The 20,469-nt window shown below is 45.2% G+C and overlaps 1 protein-coding gene across 1 annotated transcript; it reads left to right on the forward strand.

Moving 5' to 3' along the window:
- Positions 1 to 227: 227 nt before the first annotated feature.
- LOC144108058 (putative serine carboxypeptidase CPVL) lies at positions 228 to 20,072 on the forward strand. The gene is made up of 4 exons (XM_077641338.1): positions 228 to 323; positions 1,807 to 3,805; positions 5,672 to 6,002; positions 19,675 to 20,072. The coding sequence occupies exons 2-4, from the start codon at positions 3,728 to 3,730 to the stop codon at positions 20,070 to 20,072; spliced, it is 807 nt and encodes a 268-aa protein (XP_077497464.1). The 5' UTR covers positions 228 to 323; positions 1,807 to 3,727.
- Positions 20,073 to 20,469: the final 397 nt, after the last annotated feature.

Genomic DNA, 20,469 nt, shown 5'->3' on the forward strand with positions numbered 1-20,469 from the left:
ACCTTTCGAGTGAAGGTCGGCACGTGCGTCAGCACCCATACGAAAACATGATAATTGATCGAAACACAATGAAAACAAGCTGATAATGCCACCGCCAGCTGTCAGCGCACCCCACTAACTTATGATTTAGCCGAACAGCTGTGCACATCCATTATAGATGCTTAAGAAGCAAAAGAAAATGATGAGATAATAAAAAAAGGCTTTATGATAAAGTACCCTTCAAAGCAGCTAGGCTCAGAAGTTGGACTACCCTTACTGACTATGGAACTTGCCAGCCTCTGGACGTGCCTTGTTCTCGCAGGAAGTCTCTGTCTAGCTTCTGGGTAAGCATGTAGTTTTCATTCTGCTGTTAGAATAAGTTACAGGACAGAAACAACCTGTCATTGAAAACAAGGAGAACGCAATGGAGTGAACCGTTTTTCGTGGTGCTTTTGAATAGATAAGGAAATTAGATGCGCGATGTTTTCTACATTAGATAACTGAAGTTCGAAAAGGAGACAACCGCATGCCGCCTGTGGGATCCGAACCCACGGTCTCCAGGTGTTGGATGCTGAGCTCCGCAAAACTAGCTGTAGCTGCGGCTGCCTAGCTTTCCTGTTTAAGAGGTCTTTTTTTATACGTCATTTAACGTGCCGCAGGGACTCAGGCTATGAGGGTCTTTAAAACGTATTTTTGCTGCATGTAGCCGAACGCGAAAGTGTCCGCATGGGCTGCCTCCAGACACAGCCTTGGACTTGGGACGTTCTCTTTCGTCGCAAATGCCGCGAAGAGCATGAACAAACAGCCAGGGCAGAAGCTGCGTGACAATCCTGGCATCCTAGCTGTGACATGGAGACTGCCAGAACTGAGCCCTTCACAACGTCATTTAGCAAACAACGCTAAAAAATTGACAGACTCTGAGGAAAATCACTTATGTATCGCTGAAGCAAACCCTTCAAATGCAGAAAAGTATAAGGAAATCGGCCCTTTCTTACTTTTATGGAGATGCTCATTAAGTTTACAAATCAGTTGTGTAAAAAGTTTAAAAAGAGGCCATGAAATCTTGAAAAACAAAATGAAGAGAAGAAAGACACATCGCGACTGTAGGATCCGAACCCATCACCTTCGCTTGCTGCGTGCACTGCTCGATGAACGGAGCTAGGAACATGTCTCCTATAACAGGTTTTCTACTGAACATAGGCAACTGAAAGTTGATGGCGAAATTCACTTTTCCGTCCAGATAGCAGAAGAGAGATAAAGAAAATAAAATGTTTCAAATTTGGAAGAAACCACTTTTGCTGAACCTCTAACAAGGCGTGTGATTAACAGCCATGAACTTATCTACGTACATATGAAATTTAAAATTGAAATTTGTCGATGCACATGAATATCTCCCGAAAGAAAGCTCGTTTTAAAGCCGTACCTGTGGCTGCTATGCAGATTGTTGCTTTCAGCCACAATATTTTTAATCGCGAAATGAACAAATAATTAAAATAGTCGCTATCAATGGGTCGACCAGCAGAAATATTTCTTCAGCACAGCGAAATGTACAAAAGTAATGACTCATTTCAATCACTGCGGCAAGTGTTTCGGATAGCCCGGGTATTTTTCAATTCTTAACGCCTACTTCGTGTTGAGATGGGTTCGTTTTTTCTCAGCACTCCAGCGCGCCCGGCACATGCAATGTCACATGGTGTGCGTAGAAAAATTTGTTCATCACCAGTTCCATTTCGCTTTTTTGCTTGAAACTTATGGCTCTAATCGTTTCACCATCTACATTGATGTTGATTTTCTATGAACTGTAAAGCTGCGTTACGTTCGTTTCAGGGATGACTCAACACAAGGGGATGAAAGAAGCCAGGGGTTAGCGGATCTAAGGCAAGCACAGAAAATTATTTGTTTTTTTTAATTTATGCTGTTGTTCAATATGAAATTGATAGCTATTCACCTCTTTTACCTTGCCCGATACATTCGTACACTACTTATTCATGAATGAAACAACCTCTTCACGATTTTCTCAGTGCTGCTTCATACAACGATTGGCTACAGTACGGATTCCCAGCAGCAACACTCCTGCAATCTTTGTGTGTTTCTAACATGCCTGTGTGAATATTCAGTTCTGCCTATTTTCTTTACTTCCCTGAAGCGCACCTGTCGGCATGCCGAGAAAACGAGAGCACCCGTGAGATAATGATTCTTTGTGAAAACTTCTATTTGCTGTCGTATTCCGGAAAGTGCTGAGAAAAGTGGCTGCTACTTATTAGAGCTGGTTTGTACAAATGGTCTTTAAAACCTTGTGCGTCGTGAGCAGCCCCTGCGGCTGTGGTAAACTTGCGCGCCTAACGGTCACTACCCTTTCCTTAAAGGGGCTCTGAAACACCTTCCGAGGAGAGCACATTAACTCACTCAACCACTGCACTGTGTTGTCATGAACACCAGAGACAAATAATACACTTCTACATGCAGCAGACGACCCACTATCACGCGCGAAAGTTGTCGAGCCCTTCGCGCAGCGTCTTTTTCATGCTCGAAACCTCCTCCGTCGCTCGCATCTGCGTATAAAAGTTGGGAGATGGCTACTGGTTAGATTCTTTCAGACGTCATGCAGCTACCAAGGCCGCGGCCAATAAGCCGCGTAGCTGCGTCGGATCAGGAAGCTCTCCCCCGGAGGAGGGGCCGGCGGAGGAGCGCCGACCTTCCAATGTTCAAAAGTAACGAGAGGAGAGGGAAAGGCGCCAAAATGCTGAAATTCAAATTTTAACTACAGATAACTCAGCTTCTACAAAGTGGATTTAAAAAATTCTTGCTGCACAGTATTTTTGAAGAGGCGTGCTTTAACATCCCAGGCATACCACAGCTTTAATGAGCCCTCTTTCAGAGCCCTTTTAAGCACCATCACTGATAAAGACTCGTTTCGTTCACAAAATTGTTACCAGCAGTACTAGCAGCCGCCCTAACAGGTACAGAATTAATACGAATGGCAGTGGTGTAGTAGTAGTTGTTCAGCAAAATGGTAGTGATATCCGCCACGGTTGTTATAAAGATTTTATCTCTCTACAGACGGGAGGGGGCAGTGGACCTTGTTTCTTCGATCACTCAAGGTGTAAGAACAACGTAGGTCATAAGGAAATAGATTTTAAAAATGTTATCAATTTTCCTCTCAGGCGCAACAAAGACGTGCGACAATGTTTCAGACGCTCTGAGAAATCAACACGGCAGCAAAGCTCTAGTAAAGCAGGCAAAATTTATCATGTGACCATTAATACGGAACATGCAACTGGCCTCCTGTGCCCACCAAATTGCGTACAATGTGTCGAAAGCACAACCGCATCGGTGGCCTAGTGTTTTGAGCATCCACCTCGCATTCGGGAAGTGGGGGGTTGGATCACCATCGCCGCCGGGTACTTACCGCTGATACAATGCGTACAAGCTTTTCCTTGACCTGGTGCTTAGTTCCTTTAGAGCAAAATGCTTAGGAAATGTGGCTTTGACACCTCCTTGAGAGGATGAAACACCTTGTGTCATGGCGTTCTTTGGCCCCAGACGCTCTTGCGCCATAAAATTCATTATTACTACCATGTCGAAAGCACAATGATACACTCTTAGATAATCCTTGCCAACTAAAAAGCGTTATCCTTTTAGTTTTGCAGATCCGAGACCGTTGTTTCTAACGCCTTGGATTAAAAATTGTAGCTACGATGTAGCAAAGAATAAAAGCAAATTGGAGATCTTCAAGTTACAAAGAGTAATGGCCAACGCCTACTCCGGCTACATAACTGTGAAAAATGGAACAAACAACCTATTCTTTATCTTCATAGAGGCCGAAGTAAGTACTCTGGCATTCTTTTTTCTTCCTTCTCTCTCTGTATACTCCCCGGCCTGCCACTTCAGAAGTTAAAGGGGCTGTGAAATGGGTCTCAACAAAGGTGCGGTATGCAGTTTTCTGGAAAGCAGCGCTGAACAGACGAGGACAGAGACGAGGCGACAAGGACGGGCGCCTCGTCTCTGTCCTCGTCTGTTCAGCGCTGCTTTCCAGAAAACTATGTACCAACACGCCCAACTCGCCGCTTTAACCAAGTGCGGTATGCCTAGCATGCTAAAGGACGCCGCTTCACAAACATCCTCCAGCAAGAATTTTTTAAATGCGTTTTGTGGAAGCTGAGTTATATGCAGACAAAATTTTAATTTCCGCGTCTTCGCACCTTTCCCTCTCCTTTCGTCACTTTTTAACGGTGAAATGTCGGCGCTCCTCCGCCGGCCTCTAGCACTGGCCCCCTCCGCCGGCTGCCGAAGCGCATGAACTAATGCTAGCAGTCCGCTGCTGACGTAACGAGCGCTGCATGACGTAACGAGCGCGGATTCGGGCGAAAGCCAAGCACCGAGGGTCGCCGCTAGGCGCGGAAGCGGGAGTTTTTAAAATTGTATTCGAAATTATCAGCTCGCTCTTGAGGTCTTGTAAGCGGCATGAACGCTCATTTGCCTGTACTTTGCATAATGCGAGCATTTTATAGCCAACCTCAAACCCCCTTTTCAGTGACCCTTTAATAGCAAGCATTGAGCAGAACTGCTCGCTGCGCGCCCATGTAAGCGCTTATGTTCACTGCCAGCATCATCATCATCGGTGACGCGGTAGTTGCGCCCAATAAAGGTCAAAGGCGTCTAGTCTGCCAGTACTTCATCAACTCATACTGTTTTCGGACTTCAGCGGCTATGACATTCGAGCAAGCTTCCTGAAGTCGTCACACCATTTATGAAGGCTGGTGATTTGGGCCTGTTGGTTCATCACAGAACAGGAAATATGCGGCGCAAAAAAAAAAAACGCACGGACGACAGAAGGACCAACACAAGCGCTGTGCTCATCTTTCTTCTGTCGTCCGTGCGCGTTTTTGCGCTGCGTATTTCATCTTCGTCATACCATAATATAAACAGACCTGAACAGAAACTTGTATCCAGCGATTTCAACTTTACCGCCATAATTGTTGAACGAGCAACTTCGGCGAAGATGGAGTAGAGAAGGAGCTAGAACAGCTGAAGCTACGAGCGATTGCAAATGAAAGGTTTATTCCTAAAAACGCAAGCCATTAGTGGACCGTCACTACTAAAAAAGAAAAAAACACGCTCAAATCTAGCAATCGCATCTCAGTCATTTTGACAATCAGGTACGTCCGACTCTGTCCAATTCTGTGTATTTGCACGCCTGAATTGCTATTTTCTACAATGTTCATTGTAGGAATAGAAAGTGAGAGTGCTTAAGCAACGCGGGTACCCTATGATTGCTAGAAGCGGCGGAGGAAGCTGGCGCCGCTGTCGGAAAAGCCCGGCGTCCTTTTTCTTGAAGATGTGGATATTTCCTGCAACACGTGGCAGTCAAAACAACAATGACCAGAAGATGTTAACCATGCACTCATAATATTGCCCTCCGGACATGTAATGCAGAGATTTTTTGGGAACCGGTATACTGTTGTATTCAGATAAATGCCTGCCCATGCTCATCAAACAATTTATTATGTTAGTTATAAATTTGAGACTTCTTCTCATGCCACTGTAAATGACTGTATGCAGTCTACAGTTTCAAAAAGTTCAAGAATAGAGCAGGTACACCTGGCTTTTTTCTGAATTTAAATAAATATACAGCAATAGTTGAGGAGTGAAAAAACTAAACTTAATACTTGCTCCTGCAACAAAATTCCAGAACAATGACCCTAAGGCACCCCTGATGCTGTGGACACCGGGGGGTCCGGGCCTGCCAGTGCTGTTAAGTCTGCTGCTCCAAAACGGTCCTGTTCAGTTAGATGCTCAAGGCAACCTCACGAGAAGGGAGCTCACAATACAAAAGAACATGAGCGTCATTTACCTTGACGCTCCCGTTGGAGCTGGATACAGTTTCACGACGAACGCATCTGGGTACGCAACAAAACTAGATGACGTAACCAAAGATATCAAAGAATTCCTACAACAGTTTCTGGAACTCTTTAAAGAATATCAGCAACGGGACTTCTACGCCGGCGGAGACTCCTATGCAGGTAGGTACAATTTTAAAATTCACTGCTCAAACTGCAGTACATGTAAAAGTAATTTTGTTTTCGGACTCTGTGCCGAAGCGGAACCGAAGTGGTGTCCTTGCAGTAAAGCATACGTCTCGCATACGGAAGGCGCTGGGTTCGATCCCGAGTGCCCAATGCCGCCGGTACGCACCGGCTTTCTAATGAGTACAAGCTTTTCCACGGCCTGGTGCTTGGCTTTTCTGGGGTGAGTAACTTGGCAAAGGGGTCTTGGACCAAACAGTTACGTTGACGGGCCAGTGATTTGTTCCGCCTTCATAAAACTCTAAATCCTCCTCGTGCGGTAAAAGCCCACTTTAGGCCCCTTCCTGGCAAGCAGTTTCGGACAACAATTTGACTTTTTTCAGGGCAAAGGTTTATTTGTGGCTGGTTTCAAGAGCCACTTCCTGCGCAGGTATTAAAGCAGGAATACAAATGTCGAAAATAGCAGCGGTTACATTTCCTATTATCCTCTTGTGGCTGGTCCTAATTTGCGAAGAGAGTTTAGAATATTAGAGATACCACTCTATGCGTCCTTGTTTTAACCGCTTCTCCGGCATAATGTTACGCAGACAGTATATTGACGACTTCAAGTAAAAATGTCACAAAGCCGGGAAAACGCTACGTATGATATGAAGCTTTATGTATAAGCTGTGGCATCCAAACGTTTGCCTTAAAAGTTATATTATTAAATAAAAGTTCTGTGGGCTGAATTGTTCCGCATAACGCAACCAGGTGCCCAAGAGGAAATGGAGACATAAGCCATTAGATTCTGTCCATGACCAACCTGAACCAAAACTAGCACTTCCAATATACTTCTTTTTTGTTTAGTTTGGCTTCTGGAATTTTACTTCTCAAAGCGACTCAGGCTATCAGAGACGCTGTAGTTCAGGGCTCCGTATAATTTCGACCACATTGGGTTTTTTAACTTGTACTGACATCGCACAGTAGACGAGCTTGTAACACTTCGCCTGCATCGAAATGTGACCGCCGCACCCAGGATTGAACCCAAGTCTTTCGAGTGTGCAGTCGACCACCATAACCCATGAGCCACCGCGGTGGCTCCGACATATTTCTGTTCGTAGAGCATTGTTCTTAAAGGGTTTTTTGGCGGAAAGCCAACGTCCTCCAATGTTAACGCATTTGATGTGCATAGCTTCAAATCAATTTAATACTCGATTAATTGCCTAATCGGAAGCTTACCTCGAAAGCGGTTCTTGATTTCTCTGTGACAAGGTACATAATTAGCGTCCCTTGTTCTCAGGGATACCTCGATTTTATCCGATTGTTCCACCCCGAAAACATTCATTAAAAGTCGGGTTCAAACAGATTTTTTACCCGAAAATGTGCCTTGCTAAAACCTTGCTCGTAAAAGGTAGCACTTAATTATCTTCAGACAGCGATGCATGGTGTACAGTATATTCTAGGTCAGTATTCAGCACAATTCCCAAGCAGCACTTCCACTTTAAGAGGAAACGAGGATAGGCTGCCTTCCCTTTAGTCTGCAAGACATCCATATTGTCGAAGCTGCTTTAGGTGTAGCTTGTAAGGGGCGAGCTGTCGAAAGGTTAGAACGGTTTTTCGTCTTGCGATTCTCAGTCACTACCAACTTCAGGTTTCTGCGGAAACCAAATCGAAAGCGCGGTCGGCTGTGGTCCGATTCCTGCCGGTCCTCCCGCTAGCCACAAGAAGTGTAATTCGTTGTTCATGCCGATGCATGCCTGTATTTTGACACACCATAAGCAGGCCCATCTCTTGTCTTAAAAAAATGCGCGTACACAAAAGGCGTCAGCTCAACGAGATTTTCGCGAACGGTCAGCTTTCTATCTTGAACAATCGGTCGTGTGCTCTACATTATATTTTTTTCTTGCTGATATTTAACCCAGAAAAGCCTTAATTGCCTAGTAATTCCTGAAAAAGCCCGATTTCTCCTATCATAAATTATTAAAATAGAAGAACGTCTGTTTGGGCTAGTTGGTAATTGTTCATCTCTGGTTAAAGCTGTGTAAGACGCACAGACACAAGGAAAGTAGACGGGAGGCGCGCAGTGCCGTCCACCTTCCTAGTGTCTGTATGTGGTTCGCACGTTTAACCAGCTATAAAAAATAAAACCCTATTTTAGACCATTAGTTTTACTGGTCGCGTTTCGATCCTCCGAGTTATGCTGATTCCACGGATAGCATCCAAGATGGCGGCCTCCATAGCAACTACATTGTATTAGAGCGTCAGGCTCTAATTCTCACGTTTCGGATCTCAGCCGTATGCGTTATAACGCAAATCGTAACCTAGTGGTTGTCATGGTAACCGAGGTTGTTACAAAATGGAACAAAATATAAACAGGCGGCACCATGACGCCCGAGCACCAAAAACAGTGACTAAACTATATCGGTCTGGATTATATATATCTGAGTCTGGCGGGCGTCAAAATCAGCCACTTAGTCCCGACATTGGTGTAAAAATTGTGGGCCAACCGTTTGCCGCAGAATGTTCTGGATGGTGATATACGATTGAGCGTTTCATGCAGCATAAACTTACTAGTTATAGTCTAGCTCGCGGAAGGGATTCGAACCGGCGGTCTATGTTAGGTGTGTTAACGATCGATATTCGATCGCTGCCTCAGTGTCGGCTCACTTTTTTTTAACCCCCTAGAATTTATAAAAAAAAAATAAAACCCTAAAATGAAGAGTGGTGTGTATAATTTATGTCAATGCTTTAGATGGTACTGTCGTAGTCCAGTTGGCAAGATATTAAAGCGGGAAAAAACCTGAAAGGTACTGGATAGAGGAAGGAAAAAAACACAAGGAACGTAACACTTTCGAGTTACGAGACTTCCGTAGCGATATTCTTTTCCCACGCTACCCCAGTTCTCTTAAGCAAACAAGCCTAGGGTATAAATGAGGCATCGTAGATATCCTCTGCAAACCACTAGAGCTATGCGTACCCCCCGCCCAAATAAAAAAAGTAAATATTCAAATCAATTAAAGCCATCTCACTCTCCCTTTCGCTAAGCCAACCTCCTTACTGTCTATGCTAGGGCTGGCTAAGACTTGCATTCTTAGCGTTAAGATGACGTCATCTTTCAAATCTTCGTGAAAGGCATTCCATTGGTTCATGGTTCTGACTTAGGAATGAAGGGCGGTAGCAGCTGACGCGTCGCATCGTCTGCTCATTGCGCGCGTGCATACCGTCTTCCTCAGCCTCCCCCGCCACATCCCGGGTAGAAAAAAGCAAGACAAGAATACTTTCAAAGGCAAGGCTATGACGTAGACATGTGACGTGGTCCACGATACTCCACGCCTACCACTAACACCAGAGAAGGAGGGCAATTTTCGCTTGCGGTGGCTAGCCGACGAGGTGAGATGGAGAAAAAGAGAAAGAAAAGAGTTAACAGAAGGCGAGGAGCATGGCGAAGTAGCTTCATTGTGACGGCTGTACCTCATCAATTGATGAGCTCTTCCAAAAACTTTTTACGGCGGCGCGTTCTGTAGATGATGCCTTACCACCGCAAGGGTAGAAAATATTTTCGACCAGAGGGTGCGCAGTAGCGGAAAGCCAGGCGTTCGTGTTCTCAGCAGCGAAAAATTTCCAGAGAAGCAGGTAGCCCACCTGCTAACCTAGGTCACGTGACCTTATGACGTCATTAGAACTTGAAAACCGTGGCACATGGCAACCTGCCCACCGTGGCAGGCGGCAGTTAAATTAATGACTGGTCGTGAAAAGTTGCTCGGGACGATCAACCTGGCTCTCGCAAGCCCCACCGGTGGCAGTGTTTGAAACAGCCAACTGCCGGGGCAGTGGCACACCACTCAACTGCAGCACCACTGCCCCTGGAGTGGTATGAGTGTTTCCAGCGATCTGTGAATGTAATGTAGAGGAGGACAATTACACATGTAAGGTTATTTAAGAATTAATGCTATCCCGTGATGGCCTTAGGGCGGAGCTTAAGTGACCCTTCCAGTCTTTTTTTTTCCAGCTACAGAAGTTAAGCGCCCATTCCCTGGGTTTCGCGCCGTCGTCGTAGTAGTAGTACTAGCAGTCGCAGTAGTACAAGTCGGTGTAACCAGAGGTGCTGGCCACGAGAAGCACTTGGAGGAAGGTAACCGTGTAAGGAGGAGGGCATGACGAGAGCAGAGGAAATGTGCAACCAAAGGATGTTTACCCTGGAACAAGGAGTATGTGGCGAGAGCGAGAAATGCGGAACAAGAAAGAGGTTTCCAAGGGACCCATCCTTCGGGTGGTGACAGTGGTAGGAGGAGAGTATAGTAAGGGGAGAAGAATACGCAACCGGAGACGGGTTCCCGCAGGGACCACACAGAGTGCAGTTGTCGTGGAAGGATAAATTCGTATTGGGACTGTGGTTGTAACAGGTACTACCCGGTTGGCGGTTACCGTGAAAGGACGAGGAGGGTTATCGCTCCACGATGACGGTAGGGCGAGTGCGGGGGAGGAAGACACAACCTTATGGTGGCTACCACGGGAGCTACCCTCCGGCTGGTAACCGTCGAAGGAAGATAATATGGAGAGAGCTCAAAAATTCACCACCTCGAGGGATCGCATTGAGATCCACGCTTAGAATGGTTACCATGGAAAAAGAGTATGACGAGGGTGATGGATTGTTTACATGAACGGTGTTCACCATGAGATTCATCCAGAAGGTGGTCACCGAGCAAGGAGGAGAGAGAGCATAGAAGGAACTTGGGGATGTGACACGCTCTATCAGAGGCGGCTGCTGAGAAACGCGTTGCACAAACAGAGCCTCGGTGGTGGTGGCGCCTGAGCGGCTGAGTAGAGGACCAAATATGACTGCAAAATTAAAGAAAGTGCATCTTTTGTAAAACAGCGCGAACAACGTCGGACAAGAACAAGAAGGACACGGGACGAGCCCTCCAACTCGCCCAACTGAATGTTCTGCTTAAAGAAAGTGCGTTATAACTACACATTCATGCAAGCAGCTCACATATTCTTAAGATGGGGCGATTTTCTTTTATTGCGACAGCGTGCCTGCTGGCATATGTATTTGCAAATATAAGTATAAACTGGACTCCGGAAGAAAGTTTAGTAACATCCGGTGGTGCGGCCCAAAAATCAAGTATTCTGCATCTGCTGGACAGCCTGGGGGCGGTACAAACCGGAGCAGGTGTTTCTGTCGGACAGCACGCAAAGAGGGGCATGACCAAAGCAAGTGTTTCGTGTCCGCCTCGCTGAAAGGAGCGGGACAGAAGGAGCAGGAATCACCGAAAAGGCCGGGGGGGGGGGGGGGGGGGGGGTGTTAACGCGCCAGCGTTAAAGGCGCCGTTCTCCAGAAAGTCCGGTGTAGGCATTGTGAGCGAAAGATCTAGAGCATGGCTCTGGCAGGTATTGCCCACCGTGGCAACCTGGGTCGCCAAAGGCCCACCGCTGCGAGCAGCAGCCATCGCAGGGCAGTGGCGCAGTGCTTAACCGCTGCACCACTGCGCCAGTGGGAGCAACACGACTCCAAGTGACCTATGAATGCAATGGAGAGAATGACCTTCTCTATATATGGCAGTTAACCCATTAAGCTATCGCGTCATACTATTACCGCGAAGCTTAAGTGTCCCCTCCAATTTTTTTTTTTGAAAAATTAATTTTCAAATTCTGCATCCTGCTAATAAAGCTTTTCTTTTTGCGTTCCAAAAACAAATTGCACTAGGAGATTTTCGACTTGAAAACTGCTTCTTTCGTCGTTTTACGTTGTCACGCCGAGCGAAAAGATGCGAGCTATCAAAAGCATCAGTCTAATTTTTATCAAGGCAGCATCTTTGGAATTTAATGTATTTTTTTTCATGAACATGCATAAGCAAACCAAATTCTCCACAGATTTCAAGGAATGCATTTTACATGACTGGTGCCAGAATCATGAGATCAAGTCCATTTAAATTTTTTTCTAAAATAAACCATCGATGGTTGGCAAGTTTATTGCTGGAAAAAAGAAAAAACAATTATAATAAATCTAATGCTTGCTCAAAGCGTAAACCTTTGGTACCTGTTATGTTGAACAGCAATTTTATTCTCAAACATAATTTCAACACAGAATTTTCATTCTTTCAATGTCGCTCTTACTTCATTGCTGTTTTTTGGCGCATTGTCTTTTTCCGAAGCTCTGATTTCAGTAGATTTTAATGAAGAAGCACATCAGTAGAAAAAAATAACAATTAAAAACAATTCTTGTAGAGAGAACTTAAGTCTAGTTTTCACCACTAACGCACTCTGCATATATTTAGAAGACTGCTAGCAACTTTCGTAGCTTAAAGTTTTCTTGCGGATGACATAGGTTTATTTACAGGCAGGCTGAAGGGTAGGCGCAGGGTAGGTTGTTGAGCAGCACCGTCCGGGCCAGATCACAAATTCTTCTTCTTCTTCTTCTTAAAACATGGCACATACACGCATGGGGGAATTGGCCAAGGTGTGAGAACCCGAATTTTCTTCGCCTCTTTTACCAATTCCTCCTTCCAGCTTTTTCAGATCTCGATGCACAGGCGAAGCTCGTCCTCCAGCCGCGCAGCGTTAGACTTTTATTACAACCGCCCTACAGTTAACTTTGAACCCATTCTTGAAGTCCCGACCCTCCTTAATATACAGCGAAACGAAAATACCTCAATAGGTGCCGCTGAATCTCGCGTTACAGTATGGTAACCATCTGCGGGTTAATTTTTTTCTCTCGATAAGTCGTGGTACTGTTGGCAGTAACCGGCACTTGCACACTCCAACCTGAGGAAAATATTGATCGCAGCCCGTGTTCAAATAAAAGGAATTTAAAATTACTTTACTCCCTGCCTGAAGTCAGTTTTTTTTTTCGAAGAATGTAGATCTAAATGTGGCACATTACAGCAGGCTGGATTGCTGCACATGTAAATAGAAAAAAATGTTCCTTACGGCAGCGATGCGAACAAGTCATGTCGGAAAAACAACAAAAGTAAAGATTCATTTAGTTCAACGGTGTTCATTACTTAAGACACTGCTCTGTCAAGTGCCTCTCTCCTGTTTAAGTATAGCATAATGCGGGATTTTTTCAAAAATAGGTGTGTCACAGCAGCACCTAAAACCCATTCTTGAAGTCCCGACCCTCCTTAATATACAGCGAAACGAAAATACCTCAATAGGTGCCGCTGAATCTCGCGTTACAGTATGGTAACCATCTGCGGGTTAATTTTTTTCTCTCGATAAGTCGTGGTACTGTTGGCAGTAACCGGCACTTGCACACTCCAACCTGAGGAAAATATTGATCGCAGCCCGTGTTCAAATAAAAGGAATTTAAAATTACTTTACTCCCTGCCTGAAGTCAGTTTTTTTTTTCGAAGAATGTAGATCTAAATGTGGCACATTACAGCAGGCTGGATTGCTGCACATGTAAATAGAAAAAAATGTTCCTTACGGCAGCGATGCGAACAAGTCATGTCGGAAAAACAACAAAAGTAAAGATTCATTTAGTTCAACGGTGTTCATTACTTAAGACACTGCTCTGTCAAGTGCCTCTCTCCTGTTTAAGTATAGCATAATGCGGGATTTTTTCAAAAATAGGTGTGTCACAGCAGCACCTAATCACGGGCTAGTTTTCCTTTGATCACCAGAAGATCGTGTTTGGCAGGCTGAGAAGTAGTATCTGCACTGGTGCTTTCCGTTTAGCTTGCGATTAAGCCTCTTGAGACGGGAATTTATACTTCACGAAATCCTGGAAGAACTTGGTTTAAACAACGCAAAAGACGCGGACGCAGAAGGGACACACAAGACACACAGCGCTGACTCTGAGCTATGTTTATTCATGAAATTTACATGTATATATACAGATGGCTTCATGCGTGACAGGTGGAAAAGAAATACAGTGCGCAAAAGGGAAAGAAGAAAGAATTAATGCTAATCGCGTTTCGCGCGCTTATCCAAGTACGCCCGTTATTTTCCAGATAGGGCAAGAGATGGTGTGCTAACGCAAAGGTCAGCCAGAGCTAAAATCCTTTGAGCTTCAATTATTTCCCTCGTGGTTGGGTCATTGCTTCTTTTGAAGGTTAGGCACTTATCAAACACACGTTTGTAGACTTTCTTATTTTCCTTTGTGCAATCGAAGCAGTGAAGCGCCAGGTTGCGGTCATTAGAGTTAGTCAAATACCTTTTATGTTCTCTTCAAATCAAATCAAATAAAATCTTTATTTTCTCTCTCAAGGAGAAAAAGGGGGTGGCAGGTAAAAGCAGCATGATTGCGGCTTGATGAAGCCCGGCCCCATCATGTACAATTCGGCAGCAGTTTGAAAAAAAACAACACATTTAGCTTCAAAAAGTTAGTTAGAAACATATTTCGTTAAATACACTTCAGCTTAAACACAATGCCTATAAAAGAACCTTTCAACACCATTCACAAAAAGAATCTGCAGCAGTACAGAGCACTTCATGGCAGTCAAAAACACAGGATACAATAAAATAAGCAACAAGTAACAAACATCAAGTACACCAAAAAGTACAAACACAAGCATACAAAATTTATCAGGCGTTCAGGCAATCTGCCATTCAGGCAACGCCCCGTTTGTCCCACGTATATTTTGCCGCAAGATAGTGGAATTTATTTTACATGCGTACCTTGGCTTAGTCACAGGACTACTGATTCGGCTAAGCATAGACAACCTGCACGGAGCGGAAAAGGCTGTACGAACATCTAGCCTTTTCCGCTCCGTGCAAGCTGCCTATACTTAGCCGCATCAGCAGTCATGTGACTAAGCCAAGGTATGCATGTAAAATAAAGCATCAAAGCAGGTTTTTAGATTGTATTGAAGGCTCTTTTATCAAATTCCACTATCTTGCGGGAAATATATATGTGGGAGAAACAGGGCATTGCCTGAATGGCAGATTAAGAGAACACAAAAGGTATTTGACTAACTCTAATGACCGCAACCTGGCGCTTCACTGCTTCGATTGCACAAAGGAAAATAAGAAAGTCTGCAAACCGATGTTTGATAAGTTCCGAACCTTCAAAAGAAGCAAGGACCGAACCACGAGGGAAATAATTGAAGCTCAAAGGATTTTAGCTCTGGCTGACCTTTGCGTTAGCACACCATCTCTTGCCCTGTCAGGAAAACGGGCGTAGTTGGATAACCGCGCTAAACGCGATTAGCATTCATTCTTTCTTCTCTCTCTTTTGTGCACTGTATTTATTTTCCACCTGTCGCCCATCAAGCCATCTGTATCTATACAAGTAAGTTTCATGAATAAACATAGTTGAGAGTCGGCGCTGTGGGTGCCTTGTGGGTGCCTTGTGTGTCGCTTCTGCGTCCGCGTCTTTTGCGCTGTTTAAACCAAGTATGAACCACCGACAAGCCCGCACGTCTACCCTTGTATCCTGGTATAAGTTCAGCCAACATAGATGCAAGACTTTATGTGTGTGTGTGCATTGTTTGAATGACCGCCTAAAATGTACTACAAGCAATTGTGATTTTCTGAAGAGTGCCTTCCAAAGCGCGATAACATATTTTCGTGGTCAGTGAGAACGTAAATCGGCATCCTTTTATTTTTCTGGTTTTCTCCAGCATTTAAAACTTCACAGTAGATTTAAATTTCTTTACTGTAGACAAAAATACTACATGAAACGTTAATTTTCGCCGGCAACTTTCCCATTCTTTACAAAGCAACTGCGCGATAAAGACACTTACGACACAGAAAAAAGTGCTGGTCCGCTCATGCTTTCAGTGCGCTGTTTTTTGTTGTTGTTTTTTACGATAAAGGATCATCCCACCTAATTGCGCACTTAACCATTGGCAAATTAGCTTTAAGAAGGCATGTTTGTAGTATCGGTCTGTTGCCCTGTGGCAGAAAGATATAGATATTTTAAAACCTGTGGTATTATGCACCTAAAAACTGTGCTCTGTTTCTTGCTTTTCCAGCCCGTTACTCTGTTGCACTCGCCTACGACATGCTAAAAAACACAAGTGAAGTACCATTGAAGTTTCAAGGAACAATCAGCGGTGTTGGTTTTCTTGCCCCAATATTGGATTTAGCAGACTCCAGCGATTTCCTTTTACAAACCTCAATGCTCAATAGAAGTGGATATGAAATCTTTAAGAATCAGTTTGAGATAATGAGAAATCTCACCGCAAAACCTGATCATGTTAATTATACCAAGGCGCTAGGCATCTTATTTAGAACTATATTCACTTCTCAACCCAAAACTCTGTTTCAGAACCTAACCTTATACAATAGTCACGCGAGTCCGCTGTACACCGAGAGGCCGTTGCCTATGCTGATGAGCTTCGCTTTTGCAAACGCCACTAATTTCAAAATCTCTATTCATGCGGGAGAGAACACCTCTCTTCAGTATGACAACATACACCTCCAGATGAGACTAATTTCAGATTGGTTGGTAGATATCACAACACAAGTAGAATACGTGCTAAACAACACCAGGGTGCTCTCCTACACTGGTCAACTGGATGCCCTTTTCCCGTCAGCGAATTCGCAAGCGTATTTCGAAAAGCTGAATTGGACTCACTCAGAGGAATATCGAGCAGCCAATCGAACTCTGTGGAAACCGTACAGCGACATACAGTTGCCTGGAGGCATAATTTTGCCTAGCAGCGCAGCCGGTTACATGAAATCTGCAAGAAACTTCACTTCGGCGGTGGTGCTCGGCATGGGCCACTATGCCGGTTTTGACAAACCGGATGAAATATATCACCTCATCATGCAGTTTGTAGGCGAGAAACTTTAATTTTCTTCCGAAGATATGTAACGAATCTTTATAATAAAAGAAGAGAATAAAGATTCCCGGGAAACGAAAACGCGGCACTACTTCTTGCTTATTCGTTTTTTTCTTCTCATTTTTACTGCACTGAGGAAATTCGCTTATTACACCAAAAATTTTGTAAGATTTTATCTGCTAACATTCAGCTTGGACAGTATTTAGAAAGGATTATTAATAAAGAAATCAATCGAATCTTACGCGCCAATTTTTTTCACAAGAATTGAACTCGGGAACGGCTTAGCGCTACAGTTGGACTCAAAAGCGCAACCGAGCTACGGACAGCGCAGGCGTCATGACCTTCGCAACAGACTGCTGAAGCCCTTCTGCTCAAGCATTCGCACTGCTTTACAGTTTGGAGACGTTACGCCGAACTACGTATATTGCTACGAATAAGCTGAGTAGTCGGTTGTATGTGCCCCTGCCGGTGCCCACTCAAGCCAGGATGCATGAAACTGCATGCGTAAGAAAAAGACAAATTTTGTTTTCATCGTTTCTTATGACGAAAATTCAACTGCGCCTTACTTATCCAGCTCGCTCGCTTTGGCGCTTCCTTTCCGAGATGAGCGGTAGCTAGCGCGAGGGAAAACTTCTGGTTATTTACTCTTCCGATAAACTCAGGCGAGTGCGTTGCACCGGAATCCAAAACAACGGGACCATTGGCCGTTCACTCTTTCGCTTAGCAGGTTAGTCGGCTGTGCATCATGCTAGTGCGAAAGGCGCGCTGTGTTGTCGGCCGTCATCTTCATTTAAATTTGAACTTCTGGCATTTTATTTGCATTCCTACAAATCTATTGCTTTGAGGTGTACTCGCCGCAATTACAGCAGTGAAGAATCATCAAAAAGCGACGAGGAGTAACCCCCAAGCAGGTGTGATCGCTGGTGTAGCTGTGACCGGAACTCCCTTCAGCACGAAGCTAGCTAGAATTTAGCAGCCTTCAAGAATAATCTCAGCCCTCTAAAACTAACTCTTCAGCTACCATCTGACGGGGAAATATTCTTTCTAGATATTAACTTTCCACTCACCGATGACCACGTTTGATGGAGCTACGAACCTCGCGGCAATAAGCCCCTCTTAGCTTTTCGCTCCGCCCACACAAAACTACTAAAGCGTGAAGTCATTTCGCTTTGCTTTAGAAACGCCTTGACAAAATCTTGCCGCTAGTGCCTGTCCCGCAGCTTCCACAATCAAGTCAACCGGTTATCCGCCGCTGGCTGCCCTGTTCCACTACAGGTCTCGGCAGCAGAACGCATTCTTAGGAACCCTAACGCTCGTGAAGATACCGCACAGAAGTCTAGTGATAAGAAAAAGGTTGCGGTGCTCCCTTACGTGCACAGTGTCTCCCACAACTTGGAAAAGATAGCGTAAAAAGCAGGCATGAGAGTTGTGTTTACAGCCCCTCATAAGCTCAACAAGCTTTTCAAGCTGACAAAGATATACTCCGCAGTCAAACAAACATGTGGCATCAAACACAAAAAAAGCGTACGTGGACTGCATTGATTGTGTTGTTTGCTGCATCCCTCTATCGTGCGGCAAAAAGTATGCTGGACAAACAGGCTGTTGTCTCAATGACCTGTTACGCTAGCACAACAATAATGTTATAAATTCGTCCGAAAGCGACCCAGCCATTCACTGCAGTAAGCGCCGTAACTGTGCTCCATTGTTAAATCAGTGCCATATTGTCGGACGTTGTTGCGATCAACTTAACCGAGAGACTATCGAAGTACAGAAAATAGCATCCCTGGGAAGCACTTGTGTCAGCGCTCCTTCTATTTCAATGCCAAAAAGAGAACACGCATTCCTCAGTGTACCAACGTAGTCTTGCACGTGTCTTCGGGTTCTGTCCGTTTCGGGAGCTACATTTTTTCACCGCGCACGTACAGCCTTCTGCGGTGTCATAGTAGCCTTTGACTATACTGTATAAAGAACCTGCGGTTCCATGAAATAAACAGTTGGAAGTAGCGCTCGTCCCTGTCTGTTCCGTTTTTGTCCGTGTTGCTTTAGCGCTTTCGAAAAGTGTCAAGCTTGTATAAAAAATTATGTTTCAACATTGTTACCGAAAATGACCATTCGGCGTGCGTTAAAACGTAGAAGTGTTAAAATCGGCTAATTACTACAAGACCGATGATGCATAACTCGAACATGAATTCCTAGAATAAGTATAAGCTTGCCGAAAGTGCATACGTGCCCTTTATTATTACCGTTACTAGAAGCAAGCAAGTCTGAGCACAGCATACAAATAATTATTCTATGCACTAACGACACAGGTAACAGGTTCACTGCACGAGGAGCATCAGAACTATAACGCGGCCCGAAAAGAGAAAGGCTGATCGTTGGTTTTATGTCAGGTATATTGCAAACGAGAGATGATGTAAACAATCAACGACTTAGAAAGAACCCATAGTGCTAATTGAGGCATTATTCCTTGTTAATAGGGGTGGTGCCAGGTGAGCACCCTTGCAAATTATAACTTCAGCTTCCTCAAGGCGGTTTGAACGCCAGAACTTTAAAACATTACGCTGGAGTGCTGGCAGCTCCTCTTTGCGCATGGCAAAGCATTTGTGCAGCCGTGGCTCCATCTGTTTATACATGTCTGCGTTCACGGCGATTAATTTTCTTATATAAAATCAGTTGCTGGGCGAGATGGTACGAGTTGACTTTCCTTTTCGTTGCTGCGCATGCCCGCTGTATGCTATATGTAGTCGCTGCGCGCAGCAATAAAGGTTGTTGAAGTCGGCGCTTTGTGGTGTCTCCCCTCAAGTCCGTGTTTGTCTTTGCGCTGTGAATGTAAGCAATTTTCTTTAGGCAGGCTCGAGAGACCCTCACGCTTCTGTAAGCAATAAAACAGCCACACAGCACTCGGCGATGGCTAAAAGGGGGATGTGGTCGTGCTTTCTTCTTCTTTTCTGCTGCAGCAGCTGTTCTTCCTTTTCTCTTTACCTCTCTCCTTGCTCGAGGCTTTCGCGATGTGCTCGTCCTGGTAAGAACCCGTCACACCTGTGGAACATGGGAGCGGCCCCCTGGTCAGGTAGCGCGGGGAAGCAGCGAGGCGATGGAGGCGGTCCGCGTTCAGAGGCTGCCGTCCACGGAAAAGGCAGGAAGGGAGCAGCGGCGCCTGGTTCTGGTGCCTGAGGCTGTCGAAGGCGGGCGGTCCAGTTCTGGTAGCCCGGACTTCTGCGGCTGGGGCCCAAGCCTCGGAACTCGGGAAGCCAGCAGATATGTTCCACGTCCGTCGCCGACCATGTTCTTCCTGTTCTCTCTCGCATGCTCTCTACGCCACGCTTCACTTCCGCTTCTCCTCTTCTTCTTTTAGTCTCGAGCGTCTTCGCCAGCCGCAGTGTGGCGCCGGTACCTTACAGCATTCTTTAGCAGTCTGAGCCTGAGGCAATTGAAATGTAAACTTTTATTGTGCATTGAAGGCATCCCAACTTCCCCACGGCAGCGCTGCTTCTATAGGACATTTGGTTGCCGGAGTTCATGTCTGTCTTGCTACCAGCTTATTGTCACAACATGACGTCTGGTGAAGGCGCTATGCTTGCACGAGACACTTTTTTCTGCCAGACGCCGTAGCAGCGTGGTGACGCACAGCTGCTTGAAGGCAACACTAGCATTCGACGAGGTATAGTTGCCACATACCTTACTGTGCTGAGCACGCTCTTGTGTGGCCCGTTCAGGCGGATCAATCGTTGCAGGATGGTTGCTAGGGCAAT

The sequence above is a fragment of the Amblyomma americanum genome, chromosome 10, assembly GCF_052857255.1.
Source record: "Amblyomma americanum isolate KBUSLIRL-KWMA chromosome 10, ASM5285725v1, whole genome shotgun sequence".
Lineage (NCBI taxonomy): Eukaryota > Metazoa > Arthropoda > Arachnida > Ixodida > Ixodidae > Amblyomma > Amblyomma americanum.

What these genes read in the sequence shown, in the direction of transcription:
- LOC144108058 (XM_077641338.1), top strand. Translation starts at nt 3,728, where the DNA reads ATGGCCAACGCCTACTCCGGCTACATAACTGTGAAAAATGGAACAAAC. An exon ending in TTATCTTCATAGAGGCCGAA is followed by an intron (nt 3,806 to 5,671) that starts GTAAGTACTCTG and finishes ACAAAATTCCAG; the next exon opens with AACAATGACCCTAAGGCACC. An exon ending in CGGCGGAGACTCCTATGCAG is followed by an intron (nt 6,003 to 19,674) that starts GTAGGTACAATT and finishes TTTCTGCTGCAG; the next exon opens with CAGCTGTTCTTCCTTTTCTC.